Source organism: Macaca mulatta, chromosome 16 (genome assembly GCF_049350105.2).
Source record: "Macaca mulatta isolate MMU2019108-1 chromosome 16, T2T-MMU8v2.0, whole genome shotgun sequence".
NCBI lineage: Eukaryota > Metazoa > Chordata > Mammalia > Primates > Cercopithecidae > Macaca > Macaca mulatta.
The window spans coordinates 86,073,199-86,093,190 of NC_133421.1; the positions used below are offsets into that span (position 1 = coordinate 86,073,199).

Below are 19,992 nucleotides of genomic sequence, written 5' to 3' on the forward strand. Positions count from 1 at the left end.
TATTTATCAATTAACATCATTGTAAAAAGCACTCCATCAAGAATTTTAAAAAAATAATTCTTATTAAAACCTTCATTTTAGAAAACATAAGCAAATTGCTAAAGATACGTAGGAAAAAAAATCCATTTTTAGTGTCTTTTAAAGCTATGATCCTCCACGACTAAAGCTGACCCTGTCTGCTGCCTCAGGCATTGCGACTTAAGGGAGAGCTCATTTGATGCGCCTTTCAATATCGAAATCTGATACCAGAGAAAAACTAAATAAGATCTCTTTTGAGGACAATGGGGTGTTTGCTGGTGGTTCCTCACTTCTTCCTGGATATACTGAAGCAGGAAAGGTGAGGCTCTAAGGTTGTCCACGGGAAAGCTGAAAAAGCCTTGTATTTCCTTTTGATGAAGATCCATAGTGATAATGTGAGTTAAACCTGAAATTTTAAAACAAAAAATTACAAAGTTCACCCCTACAGGTTAATGGCTACAGTGGACCTAAACTAGATGCTCAACTCCTGCTTCCTACCAGCAGACTGAAGACAAGGGGTGCTGTGATTAAGCACTGCAATCACAGGCTTGATTGTTAACTTTAATAAAGCCTTAATGTGGAGAAGACTACAACTTTCCAATGTAGAGAAGGCTACAACCTTCCACATGGACAAAGAACTAAAGCTGAGAAAGTGGGAATTATTGACTATTGGCTTGGTCCAGAAAATTGAGAAAAGAATAATGTGGCAGAAGCAAAACTATGAATATGGAATTAATATCAAAGAGATGTAAAAAACAGTAAGGCCTTTATTAAAGAATCTTGAAAGAAAGGATAAAGAACTGCAGCGAAGGCAAAAAGTAGTAAGAACACAAAAACAAATATACATATTAGAAGAAAAGAAACTCATGTAACACAAAGATATTGAAGTTTAGAATAATTTCTGTATGTGATAAAGAATGTTTCAAGTACTCTTATAGAAAAACAGTGAAGAGATCCTCTTATAATCAAGAGTACTGAAGAGGAAAAGGTACATATATAAACACATTGCAAATGGTCAAAGGTCACAGCAAAACTTCCAGAGCATAGAACCAGTATTACTTGTTCTTTCCAGAAATATTATACTTTTTTGGACAGAAGGAAATTCACATACAGTTGACCATCTGGATCTACGAGTTCCACGTGGGGATTCAACCAAACACAGACTGAAAATGTAGTTAGGCCTACAATGGTTGTGTCTGTACTGAGCAGGTATGAAATTTTTTTTCTCGTCATTATTCCCTAAATAATGACAGTTATAACAACAATTTACATAGTATTTATACGGTATTCGGTATTTATAAATAATCTCCAGATGATTGTGTTGGTTATATGCAAATACTATGGCATTTTATATGAAAGACTTGAGTATCTTTGGGTTTTGGTATCTGCTGAGGAGCCGGGGAAGGGGGAGATAGGTTCCTGGAACCAATCCTACAAGGATATCGAGGGAGGACCATACATTTCATTCTGAGGACATAAATACATGTTAAAGTTTTAGAATAGACATCAGATGAATAGAAACCCAAATGTAAAATACTACATTGATTTACAGGCCAGAAAGTGTGCCCCCGCTACATAAGGAGAATAAAGCAATGAAAATGAGCTGCTATGTAGAAAGGCAAAGGTGGGGGAGAGGTAGTAAAAGAAAATCCAGCTTGAATACTATGAACAAAAATGGAATTTAGCTAACAAAGCAGGTACAGAAATCCAGACCTGAAGATCAAAAGATCACATAAGAATGCCAAGACTGCCAGCTAAGAATTTAACGATGACAAGATGAAATAGAAGATACGTGACAGATGACAGAGAAGAGAAGACACTAAAGCAATGGTATTCTAAAGTAAGACGAAGCGAATAAGGGAAAAAACAGAATTTCTAACCAAGCTCACATATCCTTAGCCAAAACTGTTCAAAAGGAAACAAACACTCAGATCCCAAATTGGGTATCTGAGGTATGAACTAAGCCCGACTAGGAAAGAGCCCTAAAGGATCATGCTGGAACCCCAGGGCCCCGGCGCACACTCACCTGCTTTTGCCAGCATGGATGCTAGCAGCTTGCACACAATGGAACCTCTCTTCCTCATCTTGCTCTGCTTGCTGTAGGGGAAGTAGGGGATGACCCCAATAATATTCCTGGCACAGGCAGTCTTCAGTGCGTAAGCCATGATGAGCAACTCCATCACAGCTGTATTCACATCTCTGAAACAGTCCAAATTTGTATTTGGGGATTAACTCCATTTATTAACCCTTAGAAAAGATCTTGACTTTATCAACTTAACATGGGCAGCCAGACGGGTGTTGTGGGAATTTTACCATCACACTAGCTTACAATGGTACCTCATGAAGGCAGGGGAAGCTTTCCAACTTTTTGTAGCTGAGTAAGCCCCAGCTTTCATCTGAGGTTACTCCTATTCACAGCATAGTTAACCCACTCTCACATTTGCCTGGGTCTCTCGTGTGTCATACGGGGTTACTGCAGTGGCATCTGAAGCAACTGCTGGTGACCAGAGTTACCCAACACCTGCTGGCAGCCTCCCAGGGATTTGGGCTTAGGCCAGTATGAATGCCAAGAACCCACCTGCCCTTCCATTTAGCTGCCATTAACAGAAAGATTTGGTCTTTCTTCTCATTGGGTGTGGTGAGGTCTTGGAACATAATTTTTTTCTTTTTTTGAGACGGGGTCTCAACTCTGTCGCCCAGGCTGGAGTGCAGTGGCATGATCTCAGCTCACTGCAACCTCCGCCTCCCAGGTGCAAGCAATTCTCCTGTCTCAGCCTCCCAAGTAACTAGGATTACAGGCATGCACCACCACACGCAGCTACTTTTGTATTTTTAGTAGAGACGGGGTTATACCATGTTGGCCAGGCTGGTCTCAAACTCCGGACCTCAGGTGATCCAACTGCCTCAGCCTCCCAAAGTGCTGGGATTACAGGCATGAGCCACTGTGCCCAGTGAGAACTTAATTTTCAAAAACCTCCCTAGATGCTAGACACAGTGACTCACGCCTGTAATCCCAGCACTTTCGGAGGCCGAGGCAGGCAGATCACCTGAGGTCACGAGTTTGAGACCAGCCTGGCCAACATTATGAAACCCTGTCTCTACTAAAAATACAAAAATTAGCTGGGCATAGTGGCACACGCCTGTAGTCCCAGCTACTGGGGAGGCTGCGGCAGGAGAATCACTTGACCCTGGGAGGTGGAGGTTGCAGTGAGACGAGATCGCGCCACTGCACTCCAGCCTGGACGACAGAGTGAGACTCTGTCTCAAAAAACAAAACAAAACTCCCTGGACCCTTCCTTCCCTGACATATAAATCCCTGACAAAGATTACCCTGAGAGACAAAAAATGAAACATGAATCTGAAAGATAGTAGAAGGAAAGGCTACTTCCAGTGATTATAAATTTAGATTGTTAGCTTTTGCCAAGGATAATCAAACCTAATGTAGACTCTGTATTCATTCATTGATTCACTCACTTACTCACTTACTAAGAAATGGTCTCACCCCTGTCACCCAGGCTGGAGTGCAGTGGTACAATCATAGCTCACTGCAGCCTCGAACTCCTGGGCTCAAGTGATGCTCCCACCTCAGCCTATCAAAGCACTGGGATTATAGGCATGCACCACCATTCCCAGTCAGGCTCTGCCTTTAAAAATGGGTGAGAGAGCCTTGAAATCCTTCCAGGACGCTCTCTCAGTATTCACTTCTCACGTTAGCTTCCTCCTGCTCTTCCCTGGACTATCCACGCATCCTCAAACATCCCCATCTTGGGGCGGGGGTGGGGGTCAAGACTGTATCTCCTTCCCCTTCCCCATGTCCTCAGTTCATACCCATGGCAGCAGGTTCTTCAGGCACCCGTTCTTGAACAATTATCAGCTCTACACTGACATGTAGGTGATGCTGCCCTCATTACAGCAAAGTGGAAAGCCTGCCATACACAGAGTTAACGTTTGCTGAACAGGTGACTGAATGAAATACTCAGCAAGAGATGCCTTCTGGCTTGAAGGGTAATCGAGCCATTTCCTCCCAGTCTCTTACAATTTATGTTGACACTTCTCTCTAAGGCAGAGTGGGAGTGAGCGATTTCAAGGACATCCTTTTATTCTGACAATGTTTTCCACTTCCAGGTTCAACTCCTGGAACTTCCAATTTCACCCTTGTAATTTAGATTTTTCTTAACGAATGCAAGCATTCTGTGATTTAAAAAAACAAAAACAAAAAAAAACAAAAACACAGCACTTTGGGAGGCCGAGACGGGCGGATCACGAGGTCAGGAGATCGAGACCATCCTGGCTAACACGGTGAAATCCGTCTCTACTAAAAAATACAAAAAACTAGCCGGGCGCGGTGGCGGGCGCCTGTAGTCCCAACTACTCGGGAGGCTGAGGCAGGAGAATGGCGTGAACCCGGGAGGCGGAGCTTGCAGTGAGCTGAGATCCGGCCACTGCACTCCAGCCTGGGCGGCAGAGCGAGACTCCGTCTCAAAAAAAAAAAAAAAAAAAAAACAAAAACAAACAAAAAACATTTCTCCCTGAGGAGAATGATGCAGGGCTCAACTTCAAGACAACTAAGATATTCCTTTGAGACTGCTAATCCATTTCCATTATTTTCCAGTTACCTTTTTTTTCCCCCTCTCAATAAATTGGAGCATTTTTCTCCTTCAGCCTTCCAAATTAATAATGCCAAGTCTGGCATCAAAAGGTCAGATAATCTTTGGTAGAATCAAAGCAATTATCAAACACTTTCGAGGAACTTGGGAATTCATAATAGTCAATTTTAGTTCATCATCCATGCAACACATATTTAATGGGCAACTTGAGTCAAGCACTGTGGTAGGTAAACAAGGCAGACCACCTCTAGGGAACGCCAGAGGCCATCTGGGACCACTCTCGAGGTAATCATTCTTCCCAAGAAGGAGCACATCTGACTCATGCAAGAATGTGTGGTCCCCTTCCCAGAGACTTTTTTTTTTTTTTTTTTTGAGACGGAGTCTCGCTCTGCCGCCCAGGCTGGAGTGCAGTGGCCGGATCTCAGCTCACTGCAAGCTCCGCCTCCCGGGTTCACGCCATTCTCCTGCCTCAGCCTCCCGAGTAGCTGGCACTACAGGCGCCCGCCCCCTCGCCTGGCTAGTTTTTTGTATTTTTTAGTAGAGACGGGGTTTCACCATGTTAGCCAGGATGGTCTCGATCTCCTGACCTTGTGATCCACCCATCTCGGCCTCCCAAAGTGCTGGGATTACAGGCTTGAGCCACCGCGCCCGGCCGAGACTTTTTGTTTAAAAGATTTTCTTTTCTTTTCTTTTTTGTAAGAGACAGGGTCTCACTATATTGCCCCGGCTGGTGCTGAACTCCTGGGTTCATGCAATCTTCCCATCTCAGCCTCCCAAAGTATTGGGATTACAGGCATGAGCCACCATACCCAGGCTTGCTGTGGCTTCATAAACCAGATCCCAATACCCACAATGTGTTTGGAGTCAGTTAATTTAGTAGCTTCTGTAAGCGTTATCTGTTCAAGTAGTGTGGTTTTTTGTTTGTTTGTTTTGTTTTGGAGATGGAAATTCATTTTTGTCACCCAGGATGGAGTACAATGGTACAATCTCGGCTGACTGCAACCTCTGCCTCCCGGGTTCAAGCAATTCTCCTGCCTCAGCCTCTCAAGAAGCGGAGATTACAGGCACCCGCCACCACACCCAGCTAATTTTTGTATTTTTAGTAGAGATGGGGTTTCACCATGTTGGCCAGGCTGGTCTCGAACTCCTGACCTCAGCTGACCCACCCACCTCAGCCTCCCAAAGTGCTGGGATTATAGGCATGAGCCACCACACCCAGCCTCAAGTAGTGGGTTTTTAGCTGGCTTTGTCATAGACAATACACAAGTGGACCAAGGGCAGTAGCTTATGCTTGTAATCCCAGCACTTTGGGAGGCCAAGGCAGGAGTACTGCTTGAAGCCAGGAGTTTGATACCAGCCTGGGCAACACAGCAAGACCTTGTCTCTACAAATAAAATAAAATTTAAAAATCAGCCAGGCACAGTGGTGCTCACCTGTAGTCCTAGCTATTCAGGAGGCTGAGGTGGGAGGATCCCTCAAGCCCAGGAGTTAAAGGCTATAATGAGCCGTGACTGTGCCACTGCATTCCAACCTGGGCAACAGTGAGACACCATCTCTCAAAAAACACACACAAAAAAATAAAAACAAAATCAAGTAAAATACCCAAGTGTATGATACCATGAGTTTTGGAGAACAAAGCACAAGGGAGGCCCAGATAGTAAAACATTAATGAACAAGATAAACAATTTTTGAGAAGTCTTGATTTCAGGGTAATGTTTCTTTCATTAATAAGCAATTTCTGGGCTGGACACAGTGGCTCATGCCTGTAATCCCAACACTTTGAGAGGCCAAGTCAGGTGGATTACCTGAGGTCAGGAGTTGGAGACCAGCCTGACCAACATGGTGAAAGCCCGTCTCTACTAAAAATTAAATAGCTGGGCATGGTTGCAGGTGCCTGTAATCCCAGCTACTTGAGAGGCTGAGGCAGGAGAATTGTTTGAACCTGGGAGGCGGAGGTTGCAGTGAGCCGACATCATACCACTGCACTCCAGCCTGTGCTACAGAGCAAGACTCCTTCTCAAAAAAAAAAAAAAAAAAAAAGCCAGGTGCAGTGGCTCACACCTGTAATCCCAACACTTTGGAAGGCTTAAGGCAGGCAGATCACCTGGGTCAGGAGTTTGAGACCAGCCTGCCCATCCCTACTAAAAATACAAAATTAGCTGGGCCTGGTGTCGCATGCCTGTAATCCCAGCTACTCAGAAGGCTGAGGCAGGAGAATAGCTTGAACCTGGGAGATGGAGGTTGTGGTGAGCCAACATCATGCCATTGCACTCTAGCCTGTGCAACAAGAGCGAAACTCCATCTCAAAAAAAAAAAAAGAGCAATTTTCCATGAGGTTTTTATTTTCCATTTTTCCAAGGGAAAATTCAACATCCTCCAGCCCAGGGCTAAAGAAAGCCCCACACCTCACCCCTTATTGGTCAGAAAGGTGACAAAAGGGGCTTTGTCACACTGGCTTCACTGAGAGACACCGGACAAATCGGACACCAGGCAGTTACTCTGTGAACTAGCAGGGTGAAGAGAAATTGGCTGGCAGTCTCTGCTTTGTTTATCTGTTCCCTGAGAATGTTCCAAGACACCCTGGCTAGCTCTTGTAGTCTTTATCTCTAAGTAGCACATTCTTAATTGTTTTACCAACTACTTTTCTTTCTTTTTTTTTTTTTTTTTTTTTTGGAGACAGAGTCTTGCTCTGTCCCCCAGGCTGGAGTGCAGTGGCACGATCTCGGCTCACTGCAAGCTCCATCTCCTGGGTTCAGGCCATTCTCCTGCCTCAGCCTCCCGAGTAGCTGGGACTACAGGCACCTGCCACCGCACCTGGCTAATTTTTTCTATTTTTAGTAGAGACGGGGTTTCACCGTGGTCTCGATCTCCTGACCTTGTGATCCGCCTGCCTCAGCCTCCCAAAGTGCTGGGATTACACGTGTGAGCCACCGTGCCCGGCCCTTTCTTTTTTTTTAAATAGAGAAAGGTCTCACCATGTTGCCCAGGCTGGTCTTGTACTCCTGGGCTCAGGCGATCCTCCTGCCTTGGCTTCCCAAAGTGCTGGCAGTACAGCTTAAGCCACCATGCCCAACCAACCAACTACTTTTCTTTCCCCTAAGAAAACCACATCCTATATTAAGCCCAGACCTTACTGCTCTAGCATTTTGGACAGGCAAAAACTAACCTGAGGTGAGGAAATAGGCATGGTATGTATACGCATTCATTAAACTAGCCAGGCTTCCAAAAGAGAGACCAACACCATAGCTGGAAGTAATGGGGGAGAATTTACCCTCCTCCCAACTGTAACAATTAATCATCTGCAGCAGTTGTAAATTTGTTGTTGTTGTTGTTTTGAAACTGGGTCACTGTCACCCAGGCTGAAAGGCTAGAGTGCAGTAGCACCATCTTGGCTCACTGCAACCTCTGCCTTCCAGGTTCAATCGATTCTCCCACCTCAGCCTTCTGAATATCTGGGATTACAGGCACCCGCCACCATGCCTGGCTAATTTTTTTGTGTTTTCAGTAGAGACGGGGTTTCACCGTGTTGGCTAGGCTGGTCTCAAACTCCTGACCTCAACTGATCCGCCTGCCTCGGCCTCTCAAAGTGCTGAGATTACAGGCGTGGGCCTCCGTGCCCAGCTGTAAATGTTATGTTAATGAGTCCTCTTTACATCAACACACTAGAACTTGTACATAAACACAAAAATTATCCTTTAAAATGTACTTTATAAGCTTCATAATCAACACACTAGAACTTGTACGTAAACATAAAAATTATCCTTTAAAATATACTTAAGCTTCATATTTTACTTAGTTCCATTGCTTGGTATATCTGGAAAATCTTTTGAGTATCACACAGTTCAATTACCCAAAATAATCATTTTGTTCTGAATGGCTTTTTGCCATTTCCAAAAATTAAACCTATCGTCAAAGACCAAAAATTTGCTATTATTAGAACAGTCAAAAGAAATATGCTGCAAGTTTGGAAGCGGTAGTTCCAAAGCTATTCCAAGCAAAAACAGAACCAAAAAAAGGGATCTATGTTATTTTAGAACAACAGCTCCGAAGGCAATAAGCTTAATGACTAAGCTTTGGTCTGTTTGCCTAAAATTAGCCTTATTACTTTAGGCAATGCCCCCTTCCTCCTAACAACAGAAAAACCTGTAAAATATATTCCTTCATCTATGTAACTGCAGATAATATTAAAAAACCAGATCGAGGCCGGGCACGGTGGCTCAAGCCTGTAATCCCAGCACTTTGGGAGGCCAAGGCAGGCGGATCACGAGGTCAGGAGATCGAAACCATCCTGCCTAACACGGTGAAACCCCGTCTCTACTAAAAATACAAAAAAATTAGCCGGGTGTGGTGGCAGGCGCCTGTAGTCCCAGCTACTCGGGAGGCTGAGGCAGGAGAATGGTGTGAACCCACGAGGCGGAGCTTGAAGTGAGCCGAAGCTTGCAGTGAGCCGAGATCGCGCCACTGCACTCCAGCCTGGGGGACAGAGCAAGACTCCGTCTCAAAAAAAAAAAAAAAAAAAAACCAGATCGGGCACAGCGGCTCACGCCTGTAATCCTAACATTTTGGGAGGCCGAGGCAGGTGAATCACCTGAGGTCAGGAGTTCGAGACCAGCCTAGGCAACATGGAGAAACCCCATCTCTACTAAAAATACAAAAATTAGCTGGGTGTGGTGGTGCACATCTGTAATCCCAGCTACTTGGGAAGCTGAGACAGGAGAATTGCTTGAACCCAGGAGGCAGAAATTGCAGTAAGCTGAGATTGTGCCACTGCACTCCAACCTGGGCAACAGAGCAAGATTCTGTCTCAAAAAATAAAATAAATTAATAAAACAGAATATAAAATATAAAATAAAATAAAATAAAAAATTGGGCCAGGCACAGTGGCTCATGCCTGTAATCCCAGCACTTTGGGAGGCCGAGGTGGGTGGATCACCTGAGGTCAGGGGTTCAAAACCAGCCTGGCCAATATGGTGAAACCCCATCTCTACTAAAAATACAAAATTAGCTGGGCATGGTGGTGCATGCCTGTAATCCCAGCTACTCGTGAGGCTCAGGCAGGAGAATCACTTGAACCTGGGAGGCGGAGTTTGCAGTAAGCCGAGGTCATACCACTGCACTCAGCCTGGGCAACAAGAGAGAAACTCGTCTCAAAAAAAAAAAATTAAATTAAATTAAATTAAATTATCTCTGTTCTTTAGTTGGTACTAAAGTATCCAGTACTCAAGCACTACAAGAACTAGTTTATTGGCTGGGCATGGTGGCTTACGTCTGTGAGTACTTTGGGAGGCCAAGGCAGGTGGATCACCTGAGGTCAGGAGTTTGAGACCAGCCCGGGCAACATGGCAAAATCCTGTCTCTACCAAAAATACAAAATTTGCCATGTGTGGTGGCATGTGCCTATAGCCCCAGCAACTTGGGAGGATAAGACGGTGGGTGCTAAGACAGGAGAATCACTTGAGCCTGGGAGGTGGAGGCTGCAGTGAGCCGAGATCGTGCCACTGCACTCCAGCCTGTGTAACAGAGCAACGCCTTGTCTCAAAAACAAACAAACAAAAAAAAATAGACACAGGGTCTTAGTATATTGCTTAGGCTGGTCTCAAACTCCTGGCCTCAAGCTATCCTTTCACCTTGGCCTCCTGAAGTGCTAAGATTACAGGCATGAGCCACCATACCTGACCATGGTCAAATTTTCTCATACTCAAGGTACGAGTGAGAAAAACTGTGCTTCCCAATTTGCTATTAACTAGCTCATTTTTTCATGCTTCTTTTGTCCCTTCCCTGGAAGACACTTGCACACTGATGATCCTTCATTTGTCAAGTTCAGTCTTTACTGCCCCCAGCATCACTCTAGATTGCATGTATTAAATACTTACATTGAGCACTCTTGGTTACCATGTAATATCAAAGTCAAGAATTTTATAAAATTCAACTTTTTATCACAAAGGACATTAACAATATGCTGTTTCTATGCTTGACTAGTTTGAGATAACCACGAACGGCCCAGCGCGGTGGCTCAAGCCCGTAATCCCAGCACTTTGGCAGGCCGAGGCGGGCAGATCACTTGAGGTTGGGAGTTCAAGACCAGCCCGAGCAACATGGAGAAACCCTGTCACTACTAAAAATACAAAATTAGCCAGGCATGGTGGCACATGCCTGTAATCCCAGCTACTCAGGAGGCTGAGGCAGGACAATCGCTTGAATCCGGGAGGCGGGGGTTGTGGTGGGGTTTGCAGTGAACCGAGAGCGCGCCATTGTACTCCAGCCTGGGCGACAGAGTGAGACTCTGTCTCAAAAAAAAAAAAAAGAAAGAAAAACTGTCTTTCACAAAACTAGTCCCTGGTGCCAAAAAGGTTGGGGACTATTGGACTATCTAACAAAATGGGGTATCAGACGTGAGGAGGTTCTAACCTCTTAGCTTCTCCTGACTCAGAGACGATCTCTAAATACATGTAACAAAACAAAAGTGCCAAGAGCACAGCTGCTCATGTGCCAGAGGAGAACTGCTCTGATCAGGCACTGACTCAGTTCAGTCTTTTCCTGGAGAAGTCTGACTGAAATTCCAGGTTACAATGCAGACCGACAAACTAGTGAGTGTTAACAATTTGACTTTTTTTTTTTTTTTTTTTTTTTGAGCTAAGATCTGGCTCTGTTGCCCAGACTGGAGTGCAGTAGTGCAATCACAGCTCACTGTAGCCCTGACTGCCCAGGCTCAAGTGATCCTCCCAACTCAACCTCCGGAGTAGCTGGGACTATAGGTGCACACCACCATACCTGGCTAATTTTCAAATTTTATTTGTAGAGATGGAGTCTCACTATGTTGCCCAGGCTGTTCTCAAGCCATCTCGGACTCAAGTGACCTTCCCGCCTTTAGTGTCTCAACGTCCTGGAATTACAAGCGTGAGTCACTGTACCTGGCCAACGAGATTTCTTTTTTTTTTCTTTTTTTTTTTTTGAGACGGAGTCTCGCTCTGTCGCCCAGGCTGGAGTGCAGTGGCCGGATCTCAGCTTGCTGCAAGCTCCGCCTCCTGGGTCCTCGCCATTCTCCTGCCTCAGCCTCTCGAGTAGCTGGGACTACAGGCGCCCGCCACCGTGCCCGGCTAGTTTTTTGTATTTTTTAGTAGAGACGGGGTTTCACCGTGTTAGCCAGAATGGTCTTGATCTCCTGACCTCGTGATCCGCCCGTCTCGGCCTCCCAAAGTGCTGGGATTACAGGCTTATGCCACCACGCCCGGCCTGAGATTTCTTAATGATAACTCTTCACATGACAAATCCTTTCGTTATCACAAATTCGATTAGGGTAGTAAAGAGACTTCACCAATCAATACTGCTTTTAGAATCAGACCCCAATATTTCTTGGAGGATTAGTGACAAACCTGGCCAACCCATGGCTACAAAGACCATGGTCTATTACTCTGCACCCTTCCACCAACTAGTAGAGAGCTCTCAGTCATCTAAGGTGGCCAAACCATGGACCTAGGGTCACATGTGGCCCTTTCCTATGCCCTAAGGAACTCAAGAATGCAGCAAAAATAGCGATGACAAAGTAACCTTACTATTCACTACCAACAAAACCCAGGATAATCACAGACGGCCAGGGAACAGCTATGTGGTGTGCCAAAGCTCCCTTCCGACAGGCACTGTACCCCTAGGCAAGCCCCTCAGGTCTTCCCCTTATTTATAAGATGGAGAGTCAGGCCAGGTGCAGTGGCTCACACCTGTAATCCCAGCACTTTGGGAGGCCGAGGTGGGCGGATCACGATGTCAGGAAATCAAGACCATCCTGACTAACACAGTGAAACCCCGTCTCTACTAAAAATACACAAAATTAGCTGAGCGTGGTGGCGGGCGCCTGTACTCCCAGCTACTCGGGAGGCCAAGGGAGGAAAATGGAGTGAACCCGGGAGGCAGAGCTTGCAGTGAGCCGAGATCGTGCCACTGCACTCCAGCTCGGGCAACAGAGCAAGACTCCATCTCAAAAAAAAAAAAAAAAAAAAAAAAGATGGAGAGTCAAACAAAACTACCGGGCAAAAAAGACTCCAGTCACCAGGAGGCAAACAATATAAAACCAAAACTGCTGAAGAAAATGTGAATTAGTACATCCTCAATGAGGGCAATGCAGCCCCTTCCCTCAATACCACAGGGAATGGACCCTCACAATCAGAAATTCCTTAGGATCTTCCTACAGATATACCTGAAACACGGACAACATGATGTACATACGATGAGGCTCACAAGAGCCTCTATTGTGTCAGCATAAGACTAGAAACTGACACACGAGACAATGAATAAACCGATGCATCCACACAAGTTGCCATGAAGCAGCAGGAAGACAATGGAAACACATCTTCCTTCCAAGGTACATGAATCTCATCATAGTGAAAGAGCCATCATGGTGAAACCCAAATTGAGGGACATTCGACAAAGTAATTGGTAAAATGTCACGGTCTTCAAATGTGTCAAAGTTTTCAAAGTCAAAGCCGGGTGTGGTGGCTCATGTCTGTAATCCCAGCACTTTGGGAGGCTGAGGTGAGTGGATCACTTCTTTTTTTTTTTTTTTTTTTGAGACGGAGTCTCGCTCTGTCGCCCAGGCTGGAGTGCAGTGGCCGGATCTCAGCTCACTGCAAGCTCCGCCTCCCGGGTTCACGCCATTCTCCTGCCTCAGCCTCCTGAGTAGCTGGGACTACAGGCGCCCACCACCTCGCCCGGCTAGTTTTTTGTATTTTTTTAGTAGAGACGGGGCTTCACCGTGTTAGCCAGGATGGTCTCGATCTCCCGACCTCGTGATCCGCCCGTCTCAGCCTCCCAAAGTGCTGGGATTACAGGCTTGAGCCACTGCGCCCGGCGAGTGGATCACTTCTGAGTCCAGTAGTTCAAGACTAGCCTGGGCAACATGGCAAAACCTCATCTCTACTAAAAATACAAAAATTAGCCCAGGATGGTGGCACACGCTTATGGTCCCAGCTACTAGTGAGGCTGAGGTGGGAGGATCGCTTGAGTTCAGGAGCTTAAGGCTGCAGTGAGTCATGATCATGCAACTGCATTCCTACATGAGTGACAGAGCAAGACCCTGTCTCCAAAAAAAAAAAAAAAAAAAAAAGAAAGTCAAGGAAAGGCTGTGAGGAACTGCTCCAAACTAAAGAAGACTGAATAGGGCCGGGCACAGTGGCTCACGCCTGTAATCTCAGCACTTTGGGAAACTGAGGCAGATGGATCACTTGAGGCCACGAGTTTGAGACCAGCCTGGCCAACATGGTAAAACCCCATCACTACTAAAAATACAAAAAAATTACCTGGGCATGGTGGTAGGCGCCTGTAATCCCAGATACTCAGAAGGCTGAGGTAGAATCACTTGAACCCGGGAAGTGGAGGTTGCAGTGAGTCAAGATCACACCACTGCCCTCCAGCCTAGGCAACAGAGTGAGACTCCGTCTCAAAAAAACAAAACAAACAAAAATGAAACATAAAAAGCATCCAGCACACTAGTGGCACTCAGTGCCATTCTTATGACTAATATAGTCTGGGCAATGTAAACTGATCAGGACATGAAGGTCTGGATTTTTCAGAGACACAGATGGTGTAATTGCCCACTCCCTGTGAGGCGATGAGGAGATAGTCCCATATAGAAGCATGGACGCTCCCAGGCCAGGATTCCCCAGGCGTCAGTCCCCTGCCCTCAGGGAAGCAAGGACGATGCTCTCTGAAACAGAGATAGGCTAGAAACAGGCCACAGTGCAAGATAAAATGCAGTGCAAAAACCTGTCTTGATGGGCATGAACCAGGAGCAGTTATGCACCACACTTAACAACTAGAAGCTTTTCAGCAGAGCTGAGCTGACAGACACTGGCCTAGGGTCAGTGCAAACCATGGGAAAACACTTTGTCATTGAGGAGTTTAAAGGTTGGGGAGTGGTGGCTCACGCCTGTAATCCCAAAACTTTGGGAGGCTGAGGTGGGCGGATCACTCAAGGCCAGTAGTTCAAGACTAGCCTGGCCAACATAGTGAAACCATGTCTCTACTAAAATACAAAAATTAACCGGACATGGTGGTCGGCACCTGTAATCCCACCTACGGGGGAGGCTGAGGCAGGAGAATCACTTGAACCCAGGAGGTAGAGACTACAGTGAGCCAAGACTGTGCCACTGCACTCCAGCCTGGGCGACAGAGTAAGACTCTGTCTCAAAAAAAAAAGCCTGCAGAGAAGTACACAGGTAACAGTACAGCGTGACAAACGGCAGGAATTCCAGAAGACAGTAATTGTATTTGGGGAAGCATTTAGTTTCACATGCAAATGAATGTATAACTTTTTTTTTTCCTTTGATGAGACGAGTCTCACTCTGTCGCCCAGGCTGGAGTGCAGTGGTGCGATCTCAGCTCACCTCCGCCTCCTGGGTTCAAGCACTTCTCCTGCCTTAGCCTCTCAAACACCTGGGCCTATAGGTACACACCACCATGCCCGGCTAATTTTTGTATTTTTAACGGAGACGGGGTTTCAACATATTGGTCAGGCTGGTCTCGGACTCCTGACGTCGTGATCCACCCACCTCGGCCTCCCAAAGTGATGGGATTACAGGCGTGAGCCACATGCCTGGCTTGAGTGTATAACTTTTTTCTTTTTTTTTTTTTTTTTTTTTTTTTTTGAGGCGGAGTCTCGCTGTGTCTCCCAGGCTGGAGTGCAGTGGCGTGATCTCGGCTCACTGCAAGCTCTGCCTCCCGGGTTCACGCCATTCTCCCGCCTCAGCCTCCCGAGTAGCTGAGACTACAGGCGCCCGCCACCACGCCCGGCTAGTTTTTTGTATTTTTAGTAGAGACGGGGTTTCACCGTGTTAGCCAGGATAGTCTCGATCTCCTGACCTCGTGATCCACCCGCCTCGGCCTCCCAAAGTGCTGGGATTACAGGCTTGAGCCACCGCGCCTGGCAACTTTTTTCTTTTTTTTTTTTTTTTTGAGACAGAGTCTCACTCTGTCGCCCAGGATGGAGTGCAGTGGTGCGATCTCAGCTCACTGCAAGCTCCACCTCCCAGGTTCACGCCATTCTCCTGCCTCAGCCTCCCGAGTAGCTGGGACTACAGGCACCCGCCACCTCGCCCGGCTAATTTTTTTTGTATTTTTTAGTAGAGACGGGGTTTCACCGTGTTAGGCAGGATGGTCTCGATCTCCTGACCTCATGATTCGCCCGCCTCGGCCTCCCAAAGTGCTGGGATTACCATGCCCAGTCTGAATGTATAACTTTTAAAAACGGCCGGGCGCGGTGGCTCAAGCCTGTAATCCCAGCACTTTGGGAGGCCGAGACGGGCGGATCACGAGGTCAGGAGATCGAGACCATCCTGGCTAACATGGTGAAACCCCGTCTCTACTAAAAAAAATACAAAAAACTAGCCGGGCGAGGTGGCGGGCGCCTGTAGTCCCAGCTACTCGGGAGGCTGAGGCAGGAGAATGGCGTGAACCCGGGAGGCGGAGCTTGCAGTGAGCTGAGATCCGGCCACTGCACTCCAGCCTGGGTGACAGAGCGAGACTCCGTCTCAAAAAACAAAAACAAAAACAAAAACAAACAAACAAAAAAAACTTTTAAAAACACTAAGTTGTTCTTCATATGAAAAGATAATCAATTATATTGTTAAGGTTTTTACAGAAAAGAGATAAAGTAGTCAGTCCTCTTACCTGGGTATTGTCTGTATAATGAAAATATCTTGGCCACGAACAGATTCTTTTATTTCAACTCTTGTTTCTGAAAAATAAAAATGTTCTAAAGTTTTAAGAAAAGCTCCTATGTGTAAAAAGGAGAAAAAAAAAAAAAAAGCACTTCATGCCAGGCACAGTGGCACATGCCTGTAATCCTAGCACTTTGGGAGGGCCAAGGAAAGGAGATCACTTGAGCACCAGAGTTCAAGAACAGCCTAAGCAACATGACAAAATCCTGTCTCTACAAAAAATACAAGAATTAGCTGGGCATGGTGGCTTACACCTGTAATCCCAGCACTTTGGGAGGCCAAGGTGGGCGGATCACTTGAGGTCAGGAGTTCGAAACCAGCCTGGTCAACATGGTGAAACCCTGTCTCTACTAAAAATACAAAAATTAGCCGGGCATGGTGGCAGGCACCTGGAATCCCAGCTACTCAAGAGGCTGAGCGGAAGAACTGCTTGAACCTAGGAGGTGGAGGTTGCAGTGAGCCAAGATTGTGCCATTGCACTCCAACCTGGACAACAGAGCAAGACTCTGTCTCAAAAATAAATAAATAAATACATAAATAAAAAATTTTAAAAATACAAGAATTAGCAAGGGCCAGGCGCAGTGGTTCATGCCTGTAATCCCAGCACTTTGGGAGGCTGAGGTGGGTGGATCACAAGGTCAAGAGTTCTTCAAGACCAGCCTGGCCAATATGGTGAAAAACCATCTCTACTAAAAATACAAAAATTAGCCAGGCGTGGTGGCACGTGACTGTAGTCCCAGCTACTCAGGAGGCTGAGGCAGGAGAATCACTTGAACCCGGGAGGCGGAGGTTGCAGTGAGCCGTAATCGTGCCACTGCACTCCAGTCTGGGCGACAGAGCAAGATTCTATCTCAAAAAAAAAAATAATTAGCCGGCATGGTGGCAGGTGCCTGTAGTCCCAGTGGGAGGATCACCTGAGCCAGAGAAGGTCGTGGCTGCAGCATGAGCTGAAACTGTGCCACTGCACTCCAGCCTGGGCAACAGAGACCTTGTCTGGGAAAAAAAGAAAGAAAGAAAGCAGAAAAGCAAAGCACTCATGATGCAACAGTTAGATAACATTTGGAGGGAGTAAAGATTAATCTAAACCAACATTTAATCTGGTGCAAAACAATAAATCTCAGAGCAGTATGAAGACGAGGAAGCAAGAACGACCCCCAGACTGACCGCAGTCCGTGCACTGCCACTGCATTCCGCTCCCAGTGCCTGCATCTGGCCGCTTTTGCTGCCACCATGCCCAAGAGAAAGGCTGAAGGGGATGCTAAGGAAGGTGAGGCCAAGGTGAAGGACGAACAACAGAGAAGATCCGCGAGGCTGTCTGCTAAACCTGCTCCTCCAAAGACAGAGCCCAAGCCTAAAGAGGCCGCTGCAAAGAAGGGAGAGAAGGTACCCAAAGGGAAAAAGGGAAAAGCTGACGCTGGCAAGTAGGGGAATGACTCTACACAAAGTGGAGATGCCTGAACAGACCAGGCACCTGCTGGAGATGCCGAGGGAAGTGAGTGCATTTTTGACAACTGTGTACGTCTGGTGACTGTACAGTTTGAAATACTATTTTTTATCAAGTTTTATAAAAATGCAGAATTTTTTTTTTCTAAGCTATGTTGTTAGCACACAGAACACTTCATTGTTGTTTTGGGGGAAGGGGCACATGTCATGAATAGAATGTCTCCGAAGCTGGATTGATGTGGGGAAAGCACCTTTCCCTTCCAGTTTTTTTTTTGTTGTTGTTGTTTTGGTTTTTTTGAGACAGAGTTTTGCTTTTGTTGCCCAGGCTGGAGTGCAATGGCGCGATCTCGGCTCACCGCAGCCTCTGCCTCCCAGCTTCAAGCGATTCTCCTGCCTCGGCCTCCCTAGTAACTGGGATTACAGGCATGTGCCACCATGCCCGGCTAATTTTCTATTTTTAGTAGAGATGGGGTTTCTCCATGTTGGTCAGGCTGGTCTCGAACTCCCGACCTCAGGTGATCCACCCGCCTCGGCCTCCCAAAGTGCTGGGATTACAGGCGTAAGCCACCGCGCCCGGCCCCTTCTAGTTTTGAGACTTCCTCTCGGCTCCCAGGAGGAGGGGTCCCCTGAGTTTGACACACATGGCCACCTCAACACACAAAAGCCTCGTGGTCTGAAAAGACAAATTCGTGTCTATGTCCTCTTCTCCCTTTCCACCTTTCAGCATAGACTTAAATCCCTTAAAGCCAGACACTGCTGGGACCTGACTCCCCATAATTGATTTCCAGTGTGTCAGGCAATCTGCACCTTCCAGTGATGCCACTGACATGGCGCCCCTCAAAAGAGCAGTGGTTCCGTTTCTACACTGTGGATCTTCAGATAAATTCTGCCATTTTCAATTCACTTCCTGAAAGTCAGGGTCAGCTCGTGAAAAGTTGTTAAACATGCTAAATGTTCACTGGGTTTTACAGTGACTTTCTGACTTTTGGTAGTTCATTGAAAAGGGGAGTTTGAAAGTTATTGGGCCAGGCGCAGTGGCTCATGCCTATAATCCCAGCACTTGGGGAGACTGAGGTGGGCGGATCACCTGTGGTCAGGAGTTCAAGACCAACCTGACCAACATGGCGAAACCCTGTCTCTACTAAAAATACAAAAATTAGCCAGGCGTGGCTGCACATGCCTGTAATCCCAGCTGCTCGAGAGGCTAAGGCAGGAGAATTGCTCGAACCTGGGAGGTGGAGACTGCAGTAAGCTGAGATCACGCCACTGCACTCCAGCCCAGGGGACACAGCAAGACTCTATCTCAAAAACAAAAAAAAAAAGAAAGTTATTATATGCTGTTAATGATTGTCTGTCCATGTCCTGCCTGAAATACCATGATTGTATATTGAAAGTATCTTTAAAGGCCGGGCAGTGTGGCTCATGCCTGTAATCCCAGCACTTTGGGAGGCTAAGGAGGGCGGATCACGAGGTCAGGAGATCGAGACCATCCTGGCTGACACGGTGAAACACCGTCTCTACTAAAAATACAAATAAAAACAAAATTAGCTGGGCATGGTGGCGGGTGCCTGTAGTCCCAGCTACTCGGGAGGCTGAAGCAGAAGAATGGCATGAACCCAGGAGGCAGAGCTTGCAGTGAGCTGAGATCGTGCCACTGTACTCCAGCCTGGGTGACAGAGTGAGACTCCGTCTCAAAAAAAAAAAAAAAGAAAATATCTTTAAGAAAACTGAATACAGCTGGGCGCAGTGGCTCACGCCTGTAATCCCAGCACTTTGGGAGGCCAAGGCAGGCAGATCACCTGAGGTCGGGAGTTCGAGACCAGCCTGACCAACATGGAGAAACCCTGTCCGTACTAAAAATAAAATTAGCTGGGTGTGGTGGCACATGCCTGTAATCCCAGCTACTTGGGAGGCTGAGACAGGAGAATCGCTAGAACCCGGGCGGTGGAGGTTGCAGTGAGCCGAGATGGCACCATTGCACTCTAGCCTGGGAAACAAGAGCGAAACTCCATCTCAAAAAAAAGAAAAAAAAAAAACTGAACACAGTTTGATTTGAAAAAAAAAAGGGCCAGATGTGGTGGCTCACACCTGTAATCCCAGCACTTCGGGAGGTCAAGGCAGAGAGATCATTTGAGGTTAGGAGTTCAAGACCAGCCCGGCCAACAGGGTGAAACCCTGTCTCTACTAAAAATACAAAAACTAGCCGTGCGTGGTGG

The 19,992-nt window shown here is 46.6% G+C and overlaps 1 protein-coding gene across 11 annotated transcripts in view; it reads right to left on the minus strand.

The window, feature by feature from the left end:
• Positions 1-19,992, minus strand: part of PRPSAP1 (phosphoribosyl pyrophosphate synthetase associated protein 1) — a 49,727-nt gene that overhangs the window by 20,777 nt on the left and 8,958 nt on the right. For 6 of the 11 annotated variants that reach the window (XM_077968803.1, XM_077968802.1, XM_015120337.3 and 3 more), the window contains 3 exon segments: positions 16,284-16,350; positions 2,045-2,217; positions 309-424 (listed from right to left, as the gene is read on the minus strand). In XM_077968803.1, coding sequence (XP_077824929.1) covers positions 309-424; positions 2,045-2,217; positions 16,284-16,350 — 356 coding nt within the window. 11 annotated transcript variants of the gene reach the window in all.